Source organism: Mirounga leonina, unplaced genomic scaffold (genome assembly GCF_011800145.1).
Source record: "Mirounga leonina isolate KUSES-001 unplaced genomic scaffold, KU_Mleo_1.0 Mir_166, whole genome shotgun sequence".
Taxonomy (NCBI): domain Eukaryota; kingdom Metazoa; phylum Chordata; class Mammalia; order Carnivora; family Phocidae; genus Mirounga; species Mirounga leonina.
Genome location: NW_023270418.1, coordinates 35,710,564 through 35,726,733, shown reverse-complemented (window position 1 = coordinate 35,726,733; position 16,170 = coordinate 35,710,564). Strand labels below are relative to the sequence as shown.

At 60.5% G+C, this 16,170-nt stretch overlaps 1 protein-coding gene across 6 annotated transcripts in view; it reads right to left on the bottom strand.

Moving 5' to 3' along the window:
* Positions 1-2,054: 2,054 nt before the first annotated feature.
* NADSYN1 (NAD synthetase 1) overlaps positions 2,055-16,170 on the bottom strand; it is a 33,494-nt gene continuing 19,378 nt past the window's right edge. For all 6 annotated transcript variants that reach the window (XM_035013503.1, XM_035013505.1, XM_035013504.1 and 3 more), the window contains 10 exons: positions 15,760-15,808; positions 15,256-15,358; positions 14,673-14,841; positions 13,551-13,686; positions 12,769-12,875; positions 7,560-7,691; positions 6,986-7,055; positions 3,989-4,117; positions 3,398-3,574; positions 2,055-2,303 (listed from right to left, as the gene is read on the bottom strand). In XM_035013503.1, the coding sequence (XP_034869394.1) occupies positions 2,253-2,303; positions 3,398-3,574; positions 3,989-4,117; positions 6,986-7,055; positions 7,560-7,691; positions 12,769-12,875; positions 13,551-13,686; positions 14,673-14,841; positions 15,256-15,358; positions 15,760-15,808 (1,123 nt within the window). In that variant the 3' untranslated portion in view covers positions 2,055-2,252. The remainder of the gene's footprint in view (positions 2,304-3,397; positions 3,575-3,988; positions 4,118-6,985; positions 7,056-7,559; positions 7,692-12,768; positions 12,876-13,550; positions 13,687-14,672; positions 14,842-15,255; positions 15,359-15,759; positions 15,809-16,170) is intronic.

Genomic DNA, 16,170 nt, shown 5'->3' with positions numbered 1-16,170 from the left:
GAGGTCCCTGAGATTCTGAGCCAGCTCTGTGTTTGCCACGAGGCCTCATTCTCTTCTCCAAGAAACGGGCTGGGTCTTGTCTGTGACGGGTCTGAAGAGAGCCAGGATCCCTCAGAGACACACTTTTGGCTGCCAGGAAGCTGCCGGCTTCTCATTAGCTGAGCTCTGGTGACAACCCCGTTACTGGGGGTCACCGTCCCATAACGGGGGGACACTACCCTATAACTGGGAGGATACTACCCTGTAATAAGGGGGACACTATCTTATAACTGGGGGTCAGCACCCTGTAGCTGGGGGGACACTACCCTATAATGAGGCACTCTACCCTATAACTGGGGGGACATACCCTATAACTAGGGGGACACTACCCTGTAGCTGGGGGGGCCTGACGACGTCATGTGGTATGCCTGCTCCCTCCCCAGGGAGTCAGCGAGGGCACCATCCTGCCCGGGGCAGCGTGGGGTGATGAGGCCTGCACTAAGGGTGTCCCCCTTGCTGTCATCTCAGGGGGTGAAATGACACGAGGGTCCCCGCCTCAGCTGCTGGACCCCATGTTCACCTCTCCTGGATCTTGTCTGTCACCACCCCCCAGGCCAAAGCTGGGGGGCTGCCAACAGGGTCAGGGAGAGCTGTCTGTGGGTCCGCACCGTCGGCTCTGCCAGCAACCATCCTCGGAGGAGGGAGACAGCCCCCGGAGTCCCCAGGGCCATGTCGGCTCACAGAGCAGCTTTGACTGTTGGGTCTCTATTTCTGGATCCTCGCAGGTGGAGAACTGAATTTTCCTCCAGAGTAAACTGCTTCTTGGCTTTAGGAAAAGCACGCTGACGGTGTCTCGGAAACACCAGGAATGAGCCACGGTTCTGGGGCTGGGAAGCTAGAGATCGGGGCGCTGGCGTGCTCAGGTGAGGCCCTGGCAAGGGGGTCTCTGGGGCCTCTTTCATGAGGCCGGGAACCCTGCTCTTAGGGGTCACCTCCCCAAGGCCCCACCTCCTCATGCCATCACCTTGGGGGTTAGGATTTCAACATCTGGTTTTGGGGGGACTCAGACATTCAGACCGCAGCAATGGGCTTCTGGGTCTCTGAGGCCAAGGCTTTTTGGGAATGAGCAGTAAATGGATTTGCTTCCCTGTGTAAAAGGCTGTCTTCAGGTTGGCTTAGGTCACGAAATAATGGGCCTCCGGGGCTGTGGGGACAAATGGTTGTTTTGCTCCTGGGTCTGCGGGGGGCCCTGGATTCCAGCAATGGACGCCACCTTATGGGGGCAGCCTTTGGGGAAGGAGAGAGATGTGTCACTCCCTCTGCTTGGGCCCACACCTTCGGCGCAGCCTGATTCGTATTTAGCGGGCCTTTTGCTGTCACTGTGGGAAGGTGAGGGAAAGGTCTACCCACAGGCTTTGCAGGCCCAGAACCCATGGCAGTGCCCCTGGGAACGGTCGCCTCAGACAGGAAGGCTGTGTGTTGTCTGGGGACCCACCATCCACTCTCCATGCTTCTCTAACACCTCCTGGTCCTCTGTGGGGGCCCTGTGCTGTAGCTAACTGGTTCAGGGATGGGCGTATGACTCAGCAGGAAAATACACACACTAATTTCCTGCTGGATTTACACGGGGGATTTCGCAGGGCTGGGGCCGTAGCGCCCCGATGTGGAGCATGAAGGGAGCCAGCAGAGACAGAGGAGCTGAGCAGGGCAGGGGGAGGAGAGAACCAAGTTCTAAGGACATGTGCACACCCTGGATCCAGCCAGACCTGAAGCCGTCACAAGCCCTGCACTGTCCCACATGTTAACCAATAAATTCCTTTTCTTGCTTACAAGTTTCTTTTCTTGGGTAAGGCTTTTGGGCAGGGGGAGCAGCACAGACCCCAAACTGACTGTGCCCCTTCCCCAGGGATGCGGGGACTGTGAGTGTGGCCAATCCCATCTCAACTTCACTCTGCACCAGGGAGGCTGCAATCCCCTGGGGCTTAGCCCCCGAGAGAGGATCCTAGGAATTGAGGGGGGCTTAGGAGGGGATGAAAGAGGAGGCTCCTCATCCCCACCAAATACACAGACTCCGCTCCCAGAAATCACATTCTCTTTATTTGAGCCTTTTTCTAAGGACCGAGAATGAACAGATCCCTGTCCCGTGACATACGAAACGAGATGTAGGCATGCTGCTCCAGGCAGGGGTGGCTGGGCCCCGCTCACGGTCACTGGTGAGGCCCACCTCACACACGGGACCCTCGCGGGAGGGGCCCTCTGGGCAGGAGCTGGCGTCAGTCCACACCATCCAGGTCCTGACGGCCTCTGCTCTCGAGCTGGAGAACCTGACGGACAAGTCACATGAATGTCTACGCTGTCGAAACACACGGGTTCGCACCGAGCGAGGGTGGCGGTCACGGGACTGGATGAGCAGCCCGTGAAGCATTCCCCACGATGCTCAAGGATGCGGGAAGGATGCAGAGCACGTGCGCTGGTCGAGTCTGGGAGGACGTGCCTCAGCACATCACGGCCGTCCCTGCTAGACGCAGAGACCACAGAGATTGTATCTCTGCCTACGTGTGTCTTCCGAGAGGTCTACATCTGCACGGCCTCCGAACCCCACTCCTGATTTGGGGGAACCCATCGCTGAGTGCAGGTGGGGGAGCCAAGCCCTGCCTCTCACTGATTCCTCGTCTGGAGGGGGGCTGTCCTGGGCACCCTCGGAAGCCAGCAGTGTCCCCGCACTCTGCCCACCGGATGCCCATGACACAGACCCCACCCCAGACGCCATCCCCGGGAACATCTGCAGACAAAGCCTGCTGTCCCTGGGGGTGACCCCTCCCCCGAGAACCGCGGCCCGGATGCGTAGTCTGACTGGGGGTCCATCCTCCAGATCCACGTGATCTACAGAGATGCCCCCCTCGGCCAGCAGAGAGACGGAGCGTCCGTCCGTCCCGCCGTGATTGCCGGCGCAACACTGCATGCATCCCAGCTCATCACGGTCAGTGTACCGAGGGCCCCCCACTGGCCGGCTTCCCTCCCACGGGCGGTGACTACCTGCGCCAGGAAGGGCGGGCCCACGTGCCCTGTGCCCTGGCTCCAGCCCTTGGCCTTGGGAAGGGAAGGCGGGACTTGCTTTTTAAACTGAACTTGCTAATCCTTCCTCCGCTGTATTATTAACTAGCAAAGGAAAGGCAAGGCCGGGAGCTTGAGAAGACGAGAGCCCGTCTGGATCCTGGATGGTGTGGACGGGCCCCGCGTGCACACGGCTGCTCGGTGAGTAACACGGCACAAAGGGGACACACTTGGCCCTTCGCAGACACGAGGACAGTAAATGCCATCGCTGCAAGCAGAAAGCTTTCCGGTCCTCGGCGGAAGCGAGCCGGTGTTTCCCCAATAGACGCCGGGCGCGGGGAAGAGCCGCCTGCGCCCCACTTACCACATCCTCTATGCACCGAAACTGCCAGGGCCAGCCGGCGCGGTACAGAAACGGCCGCAGGTCGAACCTGTTGTCGTCGGGGCTGTAGCTCTCCGCGTGGTACGCGGGCGTGAGCGTGGTCATTTTGTGTCTGTTCGCGGCGTACTTGGAGAAAAAGCGCCTCACTCCATCAGCCACCTGGTGGGCGAGGACACGCGGGGCTGAGGCCTGCATCACCCCGCGCAGCTGCCGGCCCCGCGCGCCTGCCTCCCCCAGGGCAGCAGCGGACCGATGTGCGCCTGGGGCGGCTGGCTGGGCCGTCCCGCGTGGGCTCCCGCCCCAGCGCCCCAGGATGCCGCGTCGGCGGACCCGAGTGGGGCGCACAGGAAGACGCACGGCATGAGGCTTCCAGGCGGACCTGTGGGGACCACCATGTGAGCCCCAATGGGCCCGACCGCGAGCCGGACAGCGGGCAGGGGCCCCACTCGGAGGAGCCGGCGACCGAGCGCCACCGTTCCAGGCCAGGGCGCACCGACTCGCTCCCGGCAGCCAGACTATCCCCACGGGCACTGTGTCTGTGGCCCCCTCTGCCGAGCGCCATACGCGCCGTACCTGCCGCGGGGAACACACGTCTCTCCACATGGTGACGAGTTTGCAGAACATGCTGTAGGGCCCGGCCTTGGTGATCTTCCGGAGCCTGCCGTAGACGGACAGCTCCGCGTACGTCATGCCCATGTCCGCCTGCGGAGAGAAGAGGCAGCAGGCCAGCGCTGGAGGAGAGCTTGCGTCCCCAGTGCCCACGGACCTGAGACCCGGGGGGGGGGCAGGTCCCCACGGGGCCACGAGCAGGGGCACGGGCTCGCTCCCACTCACCGCCCGGTGCCACGGAGCCAGCATTAGGAGAAAGGACTGGTTTTGAGGGCTGTGATGGACCGAGCTCTGTCCATGCTCCAAGCCCCAGAACCCGCAAACTGTGGGTTTATTAGGGAAAACAAAGGTCTTTGTGGATGTAAGTAAGTGAAGGATCTTGAAATGAGACGGCCCTGGATGTGGGGGCTTTTAGACGAGACGGAACAGAACGCACGGGGAGAAGCCACGTGAAGACAGGTTGAGGGGCACGGCCGAAGCCGAGGAAGCCCCAGGAGCTGGACGAAGGACCCTGCCCTGGAGCCTCCCGCCAGGAGCGTGGCCTGCAGACGACCTGATTTCGGCCTCTGGGCCTGCAGAACAGTGAGAGGGTATGGGCCTCTCGTTTAAGGCGCCGGCCTGTGGGTTTGGCTCCAGCAGCCCCAGGAGGCCGAAGCCAGGGCCAAGGCCAGGCAGGGCCCCCCTGAGACTGGCCCTGCGCCCCGCCCCAGGGAGCCCGCTGTCCCTAAGGACAGACAACTCAGCACAGACACCCGGGTCACGCTGGCCACGGAACGCCCCAGGCCGGCTCGAAAGAGCCAGCCTCACACTGAGGCTCACGCAAGCCCCTCTGCATTTCTCAGTATTCGCTCTCATCCCTCCTCAACTCCCACTGTGCCCCAGAATGTACAGCCAGAGCCTGATGAGAGAGACCGACGGCGACGCTGACGTTTCGCGGCACGGCAGACAGCCTCACCTCCAACCAGGATCCGCCTATGACCAGGCCCTCCTCCCTGCTCCCCACTGCCCACCCCGGCCTTCCCTCAGGCCTCAGCTCCAATGTCACCTCCTTGGGGTGGCCTGTCCTGACCCCTATCGGAGGGACACGGTCACCTTCGGGTCACCCGGGTCAGTGTGTGGGCAGCACTAGGAGCCACCTGAGGCCCTCGTGGTTACTTCCCGCTTGTGTGACCCGGGGACTCACATAAAAAGGGCAGGACCGGCTGGCTCACTGCTGAGCCCCAGTGCTTAGTGGGTTGTGCCATGGACCTGCTTTACCGCTTTCCTCTGCATGAGATGAATATTTTGCAGTGCAACATTTAATTCCCTAGCTTCAACAATAATAGTTGGAGGTTTAATACCCCACTTTCAATAATGCACAAAACTAGACCAAAAAACCAACAAGAGGAGAGAAAACTCAAAACCTACAAACCGACTAGACCTAACCGATCTCTCTAGAACATTCCATGCACAACTGCAGAGCAAACATTCTCCTCGAGGCTCACGAAACGCTGTCCAGGACAGACCAGATGCCAGGCCATAAAACTGGCCTCCGTGAGTTTCAGAACACTGGAAAAGTCTGCTCTCCGACCATAAAGAAATAGGATTACAAATTCAGTGACAAATAGAAATCTCAGGAACTCACAAATATGTGGGAATCAAACCACACACTCTCAAGTAACCGACAGGTGAGAAAAGAAATCACGAGGAAAATTAGAACATGCCTGGAGATGCACAAAAATGAAGACGTGTCATCTCTGTGTGGGGCCCAGGGGTGTGGCGGTAAGGGAGGAATTTTTTAAAAAAGAAGACCTCACTTTCCACGTTATGCCAAGCGGGGAGAAGTGCACACTGACCCTCGAACACACGGCAGGGATGAGAAAGAGAGGACAGAAAGGAGCTGCAGAAAGTCAGGTGCTTCTAGACACGGGCAACGAGCCACCCAGAGAGGAAACTTGGAAAACAATTCCATTTACGGGACAACAAAGAAGATAACATGCTTAGAAATAAATAACGAAACAAGTGCATGCTCACGCTCTGAAAGCTATAAAACACTGAAACAGTAAGAAGCCCGAAGCAAAGACGGAGACATGCCACGTCCAGGCCTCAGAATACCTCACATTCTCAGGGGGCAACATCTGCCAAATCAAGCTACGGACTCAGTGCACCTGCCGTGGAAATCCCAGCTGGTGCTGTGTGTGCGGCAGAAAATTACACCTGATCTCAAAATTCATACGGAAATTCCGAGGGCCCAGAACAGCCAAAATTACGTTGAGAGAGTGACGAAGTTGGAGGACTCCCACTTGCCGATATCAAAACCTCCTACCAAGCTGTGGTGACCGAGTGCGTGAGGTACCGGGACAGGGACGGATACGCAGGTCAGCAGAACAGAGTCCGGAAATGGATCCACACACTTAGGGTCAACTGATTTCCACCAGGATGGCGACGCTCCGCGGGAGAACGGTCTCCTCAACAAGACGACCAAGCGGGATCCCTTCCTCACACCACACACAAAAACTACCCCAACCAGGTTGCGGCCTTAAACGTAAGACTAAATCTACAAACTCTTGGGATGAGCACGAGTAAATCTCTGTGACCAAAGGCGCTGGTGGCAGGACGGTCAGTTGTCACAGACTCTGCAACGGCTCACGGCCACTCCAGCCTCGACCACGGAAGCTGCACACCACAGCCTACGGCCCCGGTCGGCCCTCATCGCTTGCAGGCCGGCATGGGACGCCGGGGTCAAGAGTGGTTCTTCTGAGGTCGCGCCCCTGCCACCTGCAAGAGACTTGCCCCACTCACCCCTCCGCCCGGGGGTCAGCCTCAAGAAGGCCGAATCGAAACGGCAAAGGTCAGCAGCGGGACAGGCACTGAGCCCTGGGCTCCCTGGTTGCTCGGGGCAGAAAGGAGGTCGTGGAAGAGCCCGGCACAGACGTGAGGAAGCAGGGAGGTGGGGAACGGTCACAAAGCCACCAGCACTACCTCGTCTGTCTGGGACACCTGTCCATCGGTCAAGGGTTCCAGCTCTGCGGTGGCCGGTGCTGCCAGGATGCTGCGGCCAAGACACACGGAGGTCAGCCGTGGGCGCTGCTACAGAGCTCGTGAGTGTGCGGGGAAGCCCCAAACCAACTGCCCAGGCGCAACGGCCGGCCTCCAGCAACGCCCCTGTCGACCCCGAGCTGGGGCCGGCGGGGCTGGGCTTTCCTGGGGAGACGGACGTGGATGTCGGGGGGCTTCGTGACCTGGGGCAGGAACTGACAGCAGGTGCTACCCCACGGGCAGGTCAGGCGTCCCTGTGGGGCCGTCCTGGGCGCCGCGGGCCACCTGGGGGCACCTACCCACTAGGTGCCGTGAGCACAGTGCTGCCATCACCAACGGGGTCTAAAGACATCGCCCCAAATCCCTGTGGGGCCCGGGGGAGCGCCGGCGTGAAGGGGGCCGCCGGGTCACGGCACCCCAGTGCCCGCTGAAGGGCGGGACCGTTTCCATCAGGCAGGAGGGAGCTGTGGAAGGGGGCGATGCTGGGTGCAGCCGTGGTCTCGCGGGCGGCACTCACCCCTGCAGGGCGGGGAGCTGGAAGCGCTCCAGGCAGAACTGGATGAACATCTTCAGGTCCGTCTTGCTGATGCCGCCGATGGGGTTGATGTCCGCACTGGAGCAGTCGTACTTGGTCAGGTAGCCGAGGAGACTGTGGGGCGAGAACACGGGATTTCCACGCGGCTAACCTGAGGGGCTGCAGATCCTGCCTGGGGTCCGGGCCCTCGTCAACACCCGGAGCCAGAGCTCGGCCAGCTGGAGGGTCTCGGAGACGCCCGGCACAGCCGGAGCCGTAGGCAAAGGGGCAGAGGCGGCAGATGACCAAGGGGAGGTACTTGGCCCGAGAAGGCGTGGGAGCCGGGAGACAGACCTGGGAACGCCCGGCGTCCAGCCGGGAGTGGCGAGTCTGAAGGCCAGGGCTGGCAGAACAGGGGGCTGAGGGCTGAGCCCATGGCAGCCGGGCCACCTCTCCACACCTGTGCCTCTCCCTCCCAGACACCTCCTGCGGGGGGCCGAAGAGTGGCCCCCAAACACACCCACATCCTCTACCCAGATCCTGTGAACATGGGACCCCAAGGGCAAATGGGGCTGCAGACGGGATTAAGTTGAAGACCTTGAGGTGAGGTTCTCAACCTGGATTGTCAGGTGGCCCTAAATGCACTCACAAGCATCCTTACAGGTCTAGGAGGAAGGTGGGGGGCAGAGCCGGAGGGCGCCGTGAGCCGGGAGGAAGGCAGAGATGCTGCCCCGCGGGCTCTGCTGGGGGAGGGAGGAGCCCCGAGCTCCAGAAGGAACCAGCCCTGCCGACAACTTGAGTTTAACCCGGTGAGATCCATACTGAACTGGGATCGTACAGAATGGCGAGAGGACACTGCTTGGGCCACTGACTCCCTGGTCGTTCGCTACCCACACCATCCAGGGGACGCCTTCCTCTACACCCACCTCTGGACGACAGTTCTCCACCCACATCCCCAGGCCCCCCACCACCCCCAGCCTCCCACAAGGTGATTCCCGACCCCGCCACGTGCCCCTGAGCCCCTCGGGGTGGCCTTCCAGGGCCCGGCCTCTGCCTGTGTCGCCCGGGCCCACACTCCAACACCAGCACCAAACAGCTGCTCGCTCTGCCTGATGTCCTGCGCCCGGTCTGGCTGAAAACACACCGTCCGGCGAGCACGGGGCCCCCTCCACCCGCACAACTGACCTCCTGCTGCTCGGGAGAAAGACCCAGCTCTCGTTCCTCCTCCAGACTCCTGCCACAGAGCAGGGCCTCGGGCGTAAGACCCCCAGGGCACCAAACAGAAGGGCAGGTAAACCTGGTGCCGCCTTGAGCAGGGCTCCTCCCATCCACCCCAAGGTGGGCACTCCACCGGTCCCCCTCCTGTTGAAGAGGCGGCTGAGTGGGGACAGGGACTGCTGGCCAGAGGGGACGATGGGCTCCAGCCTGCTCCGAGAAGCACCGGGAGCTGACCGTGTCCGGCTGGGATGGTCCGCTAACGGGCAGGTTCACAGGCTCCAAGAACCTGCCCCCTCCGCTCCCATGAGCACAGGTAACGCCCGACGGCCGCTGCCTTCCTGTCCTCCCTCAGCCCATGCGCCCCTGCCCCCCAAGCTGAACCTCTCGGGGCCGTGTCCACTCCCCTCCAGCTCTCTCTCGAGCTTCGCCGCCAGCTCCCTGCCCTGGCCTCTCCAGTAAAAAGCCACCAGTCCTCCCCATACCCGAGCGACAAGCACCAGCCGCCCCAAAACAGGCCCTCTGCCTGGCTCTGGGCGCCTGTCCTCCGGGTCCCACGCGCACCGGCTGGGTGCTCTTGTTGGCAGCTTCCTCATGTTGGAATCTGGGCCCCCTGACCCACTCCCTTCTCTGTAAACATTCAGTCCCACAGGCCCAGCTGCCCTCGTAGCTTTAAATGGCATTTCGCCATCTGCAGACTTCCAGATTTGGGGGTGCGGCTCACCCCGGGACTCCAGAATCCCCGTATGACTGCCCACCACATACCTCCACGGGCGTGTCTGGAAGACGTGTCAAAGCCGACATTCCCGACACTGGACCCTGACCTCCCCACCCGCTTCCTGCGCCTCCACATCCGGCCAAACACCAGTCCATCCTTCCGGTGGCTTGGGTCGGCCTGGGCATCCTCACCCCACGTCTGGTCCACCAGCAAATCCTGTTGGTTCTCCCTGTGATGCCAAAATACACCAGGAGCCAAGCATGCCTCGCCGCCCCCCAAGGCCGCGTGAACTGGTTGGTGCTGAGCACTGCTCTCCTTCTGGGACTGAAAGCCCGGTCCAGGCCAGGGGGACGGTGCCCGTGTGACCAGCCCCCGGAGCAACCCCTGGGCACGGAGTCTCTGACATGCTTCCCTGCTGTCACAGGTGTGGCCGGGGAAGGAAGCATATCAGTGACGCTTCCCTGGGAGATGATTCTGGAAGCCTGGGCCTGGTTTTCTCCATCTGCCTTCTGCTCTGCATCCTTTGGCTGTAATCAACCACAGCCATGAGTACCTCCCGATGCTCAGTCCGTCTCCCAGCGGATCACGGGACACGGGGCTGGCAGCTCATTCCTGCAGCCTCCACTGCATCAGGACCCGGGGTCTGTGGCTTACCTGGCCTCCGCCTCGTGCTCACCCCTCCTCACCTCTCCTTGCGGCTCCTCAGCTCCCGTGTGCCTCTCTCTCTGCCACCCTCACCCGGCTCCCATGTTCCACATGCATACGCAGCTGGACACGGCTGGCTGGAAAGCGCGACCCTACCTCCGGGGCGTCCTTAGGGCTGGCGCTGCCCGCCTGGTTCCCTGACCCGTCTCGCTTGCTCGCCACCACTCTCCTCAAATGCTCATCGCCCGCCCCGCACCCTCGCTCGGCTGGTGACTGCTTCCCGCCTCACGAGGGCAGTTGCGGCCCCGACCCTACACCTCCCCCCACCCGCATCTGGGCCGTCTGCTCTGTGGCCTCCTGCTACTCCATGGACACACTAGCTGGGCTCCCAGTAAAGCTGGCCCCTTGCCTGGCCGCCCGCTCCCACCTCCTTGTGACGGCATGGCAGCTGTCCACCCACGTCCCCCTTCCTCATCAGCAACTGCTAGACCTCTCTCATCAAACCTTAAGAAAACACCTTTCCCTGTCTCACTGCTCCTGCCAGCTTCCACCCTGCACCTCCCCTCTCCTGCAGGTGAAACTTCTAGAAAGAGCTGACCCGCAGTCCCCTCACCCATCACTTTCCTTCGACCTGTCCCAGCTGGGCTCCCAGGACCTCCCTCGGACAAGACGGGGCTTTGCAGACGAGGGACAACCGCTCTCTGTCCTGGTGAGCTCTCATCACAGGACATTTGCACAGGCTGTTCTCCTGGCTGCATTTGCCCTCCTCCTTTATAAACCAACTTTTCAGACAGGCCTTCCCTGGCCACCCTACTTACAAGTCCAAATGCCCAAACTCTCCCCGCGCCTACCCTGGTTTTCTTCGTAGACTTTCCACTTCCTACACACGTGATTAGTTTTCCTATTACCTGTCTCCCTCCACTAGAATAAAATGGGAATTACTTTGCTGTTTTATTCACGGCACCAAGAAGACCGCCTGACACGTGGCACATGTTTTATCAATTCCTTGAGGAGGGAGCAAATCAGAGCGCAGCGGAACCAAAGTTAGGATGAGAAGTAACGTTTAAATGAGAACCAGCACGGCAGAGACTCAGACTGGAGGCTCTACCCTGGGATGTGAGCAACGGGTAGATCGTAGACGGGGACACAGTGAGGGACACTCGTCCCAGTGGGGACAGGAAACAAAGACAACAGAGGAAGCACAACTGAAAAGTTTCTGCGGCTGTAGACAGACTTCTATGTACCCGTAAGAGAGGCCTGGCAGCAAAAAGTGATGAAAACAGATGAATACGTAAATAGACGCCATAGAAAACCTTTAAGCACCCAGAAGCCCATTCCCACCCTGGAAAAAAAATCACTGTTATTTTTTGCTTAAATATTAAATCCCAGAAGACAATGGATAAGAATTATGATGAAAAATATTGCAATAAAACAATTATGGTAGCCACACCGTATCAACGATAAGAAGTCAAACTCGTGTTTAAAAGCGAACAGAACAAAATGCACCAATATTCTCAACTACATCAGGTTCAGGATATGCACTAGCCGTCACACCCCTCCTGAAAAATCCTTTCCTTACAGAAGCACCGGGGGTAACAAAAAAAAAAGCAATGGAAATTGACAAAGTGTGCGTGAGAATGGGGAGATTCTTTACCAGCTAAAGGGTGCTAATTTCAAATCGTCATAAGTAGAAAGTAGAATCCAGAAGTCCAAAGTAACATTTAACAGAGAACACATTTGCAGATGTGCAAGGATGTAGAAAGATTTAAGACATTCATGATACACCTAGAAAGATGGATGGATGGACAGATGACAGATGAGTGGACAGACTGATGGACAGATGGGTGGGTGAGTGGGACAATGGATGGATGGATGGGTGGAGGGATGCGTGGGTGGGTGGGTGGATGGCTGGCGGGATGGATGGATGATGAATGGATGGATGAGTGGATAGGTGAGTGGATGGACAGGTGGACGGAGGGATGGATGGGTGGACAGATGGGTGGATAGACTGATGCATAGATGAACAGTTGAATAAATGACAGATACGTTTCTTGACCCCCGCTGCTAACAAGGCCCGCCAGAGAGAAACGCAGAAACCAAGGCTGGAGGCGTCCTCCCAGCTTCCACTGCTCACCCTAACAGTCAGCTAAAATTTATCTAGAGAACGATAGGGAGGCTCTGAGTTTTTTCGACCAATATGAGAAAGTATTTCAAGTCCACATCAGAAATGAGGTATCTGCTTGGGAGCGAAATTGGACAGAGCAAGGACCTAGAATGCAGTGAAACTGCCCAGGAGAAAGAGATGGGTGAAGCCAAGCGAGGTGGGGTGGGGAGACAGATTCCAGACCCAGTGCAAAGGAAGAGCCCCAAGGCAGGTGCAGCTGGTCTGAGCTGGGCCGGTGGGCGGGGAGCCAGAAGGAAACAGCGTTGACCTGTCTCCACACCCGAGTCATCGGGAAGGTTTGGAGCAATGACGTCCTGTGGGTACCAGACGTGGCCTGTGCCACGGGGTGATGTGACCCCCACACCGTGTGTCTCGCAGACGCAGTGAGAACGGGTGGGGGTCTGGAAACACTGTCTCGGGGAGCACGCGCCCTTGGAGATCTGGGGCGCTCGGGAGCCAGGCACACGCACCTCTCGTCCACGTTGGCCGATCCGAGCACCAGCAGTCCACCGCGAGCGCCCCGGGCCCAGAGGCTCAGCTGAGCGAAGAGATAGGCCATGACCATCCTTAGCCGTGCCTGGGGGACACAACAGGAAATGTCACCCTGTGCTGGACATGGGAGGACACACACACACTGGCCCCCGCCCCCCGTACAGCTCCAGGGAAAGGGACTCCAGGTAGTGTAGGAGCTTTCTAGCGTCCAGAGGGAGCAGGGTCCTCCGGGCCTGACAGCGGGCGGCACCGTATCCCAGATGGACGGACCCGGAGCCGGGGAGCCGAGAGAGCTCCGGGGCGGGATGGGGCTGCAAAGAAGTCTAGGCCCCTTTTTGCACCCCCTTCACAGCCAGCGTTTCCGGAGCAGGGAAGGCCGCTGTGGCCAGAAGAAAAGGGAGAGACGGGACAGAGCGCAGCGGCTGGAGCCCAGGGTCCCTCTTCCCCTCCACCAACCAGCCGGCGTCTGGCTCCCCTGCGGCAGCCCCGGAGGTAGGGCGCGTGGAGCCACTCGCTGAAGATGCAGAACCCTCACGCCTGCGTGTGCACCGCGTCTCCCCCACCACCTCTAACGCACACGCTTGTGCACTCACACGCACGCACACAAGCTTCCACCCACGCAGCACTCTCGGACACCCCTGCGCCCTCTAGCTCTTGCACACTCACACTCGGGTGCAGGCGCACCCTCAGCCTTGTCCACGAGGCCCCCGGGCTCCCTGCGGCTCCCGCGCGGGGACAAGGGCCTGGCTGGGAGGCCCACCTGCACGTTCTGCAGGGCCAGGTTCTCCCTGCTGCTTCCTCCGTGAACCGCGAACCGAGGCCTTTTACCCGTCACCAGGCTGAAGATGCCCATGACGGCCTTCACCGCTGGGTCGATGTTGAGACCAACGTGGTGGCTGCCGGGGAAAGGGCAGGGCGGGTGTGCACGGGGTGTGTGCGTGCACATGCACTAAAACACACGTAACCCTGAGTTCACCATCCCAGCCGCGTGAACGCGCATGCTCGGGGCGAGCTCACGGTGCTATGCAGCTGGCGTCTCTGTCCGGTTCCGGAACGCGCCTGCGCCCCAGGGAGCCCTGTGCCCGTCTGCACCCGCCCCGCTCTCTGTCCCTGTAGGGCCGCCTATCCTGGGCATTCCCGCGGGCCGTGATGCTTGGTGCCTGGCGGATTTCACCGAGCATCACATCTTCCGGGGTTGTCACGAGGTAGCAGGTGACAGAGGTCCTTCCTTTCTGAGGCTGACCGATACCCCATTCTCGGCCCAGAACTCATCTCGTCTACTCATCCGTCTGTCACCCGACAGCTTGAGCTGCTTCTGCGCTCAGGCTACTGCGTGAGCCTGGGCACAAATGTCTGTTTGAGCCCCTGTTTCCAGCTCCTTGGGGGACGTGGCCAGGAGCAGCACTGCTGGGGGGCTTTAGCTGAGCTCGGCACAGGCAACAGGCAGCTCCGCACTGTTCCCCAAGCAGCAGAAGAAACGAAGAGCCTGAATGGACCGAGGCGCCCCATCGGGAGAGAGGCCTCCCCTCCCCATTCCCCAAGTACAGGGAGCTGGCCGGGTGGGAGAGCGTAGCAGCCGGTACAGAGCCTGCACGCTCCCCAGAGTGGTGAGTGGGGTCCCAGGCTCCCACACGGGGGGACCCACGAGCCCTGCTGGCCGGCACCTGGGATGCAAGGATGATGGGAAGGAGGGGTGGCAATCAGACACAGCTAGGCTCTGGGGGGAACGGAAACAGTCTCCCTAAAACCTGGCTCACGAGAGACTGTAGCAACCTGCTCAACCCTGGACACGCATCTAAGCACGAGTGTGGGCTTGGGCGGGGCCTCGGGTGGCGTGGGTCCGGCCACAGCAGCCCCCGCCAGTGCCGGCCGTCTCCCCTACCTTCCGATCTGCTGGGCCAGCTCCCGGGCTCTGTCACATGTCTCCTGGGACGAGTTCTCACTGGCCATGTAGCAGGTGGTCAGCACACGCCCGCAGAGCTCCCGGGGGTCCTGAGGGGTGTAGTTGAGCTGGTCCACGATGGCCCGGACGTCAGCCAGCACTTCCTGGTCTGAAAACCACCAGATGGCGGGTAGCAGGTAGAGACCCCCGGCTGCACGCGGTGCTCAGAGCCCAGTCCCTCCCTTCGCCCGGGCAAGGTCTCCACCTACAGAGCCTTCCCCTCATGTTTCTGGCGGGCACGCTAAGGGGATGTTCGACACGGGGGAGGATCCTGACCCGGGTCTGCCTGAGCCCAAGGCCGGGGCCACACTGCCGGCGCCCAGCAGCGGGCAGAGGGCTTGATGGACACGGCCACATGGGCCTGAGCCCCAGGAAGGGGCTTTAATGGCCTGCTGTCCCCAGGTCCTGCTGGGACATCTGAGCGCATCTGCAGAGCCTCCTTCACCCACGATGGCCAGGACCCTGGGTTCTCAGCCCAGTCCCCACCCCCGGAGCCTTGCTCAGACCAGCGGACGCCACCTACTTCCGTGCTTCACGGCCTCGCAGACCTGGTGGCACATGGAGTAGACGAGGCAGGCGGTGGCTGCGCTGTCCACCCCGCCGCTCAGGGGCAAGAAAAACCCGGCCTGGAATGGGCCAACCAAAGGCAGGTGTGAGCAGAGCCTCAGAGAAGCAACGTGCCCCAAACTTAGCCCAGCTCCACCCACAGACGTGGGGGGAACAAAGATGCGCCACATATTTCAGACGGGTTTTCCAGAGGGAAGAGAGCCCTCCCGCTGTGAAGGGCAGTGAAGGGCATCTAGGTACCTGGGCGTCTGCCCGGTACAGACGTCAGGTGCACGGGACCAGCGGGGGACGCCGTCTCGTCACTCTGCGTGTCATCAGACAGGGTTCCAAAGATGGAGCCAAACCTCCGTGTGCCCTTTGGCCTCTGCCTCATAGAGACTAAGCTCCTGATGGAGGCAGCGTGAAGAAAAGAAAACCCCTAGGCTGCCATGGAGTCAAACACAAACACTGGACATCTTACCTGTTGGCTGCGTCTCAGAAAGTCCCAGAGCCAGCACGCGGGTCCGAGGCTGGGGAGCAAGGGGACACGTGAGGCCTGGGAGCTGCTGACCTGGTCTGCAGTTTACCTGGGGGCAGGGGCCCAGGTAGGAGCAGCACCAGGGAGAACTGCCGGGGGGAGGGGCCCTCCCGATTCACCAAATGTCTCTGTTAAGCGCTTCATGGGAATTAATGCATTTTTGTCTCCCAACGGCCCTGGGAGGTAGGTGATTATCTTTTGGCCCCATTTTGAAGCAGAAAAACTAAGACACAAAAAGGAAAGGACAGGCAGGGCCCCTGTGCCCAAGGCCCCGGCACCAGGCGAGGAAACCAGGCCGCCTGGCTGCGGCCCCCACGCCCTCAACCCCGATGCCGCACGGCCTCCTCCTCACTG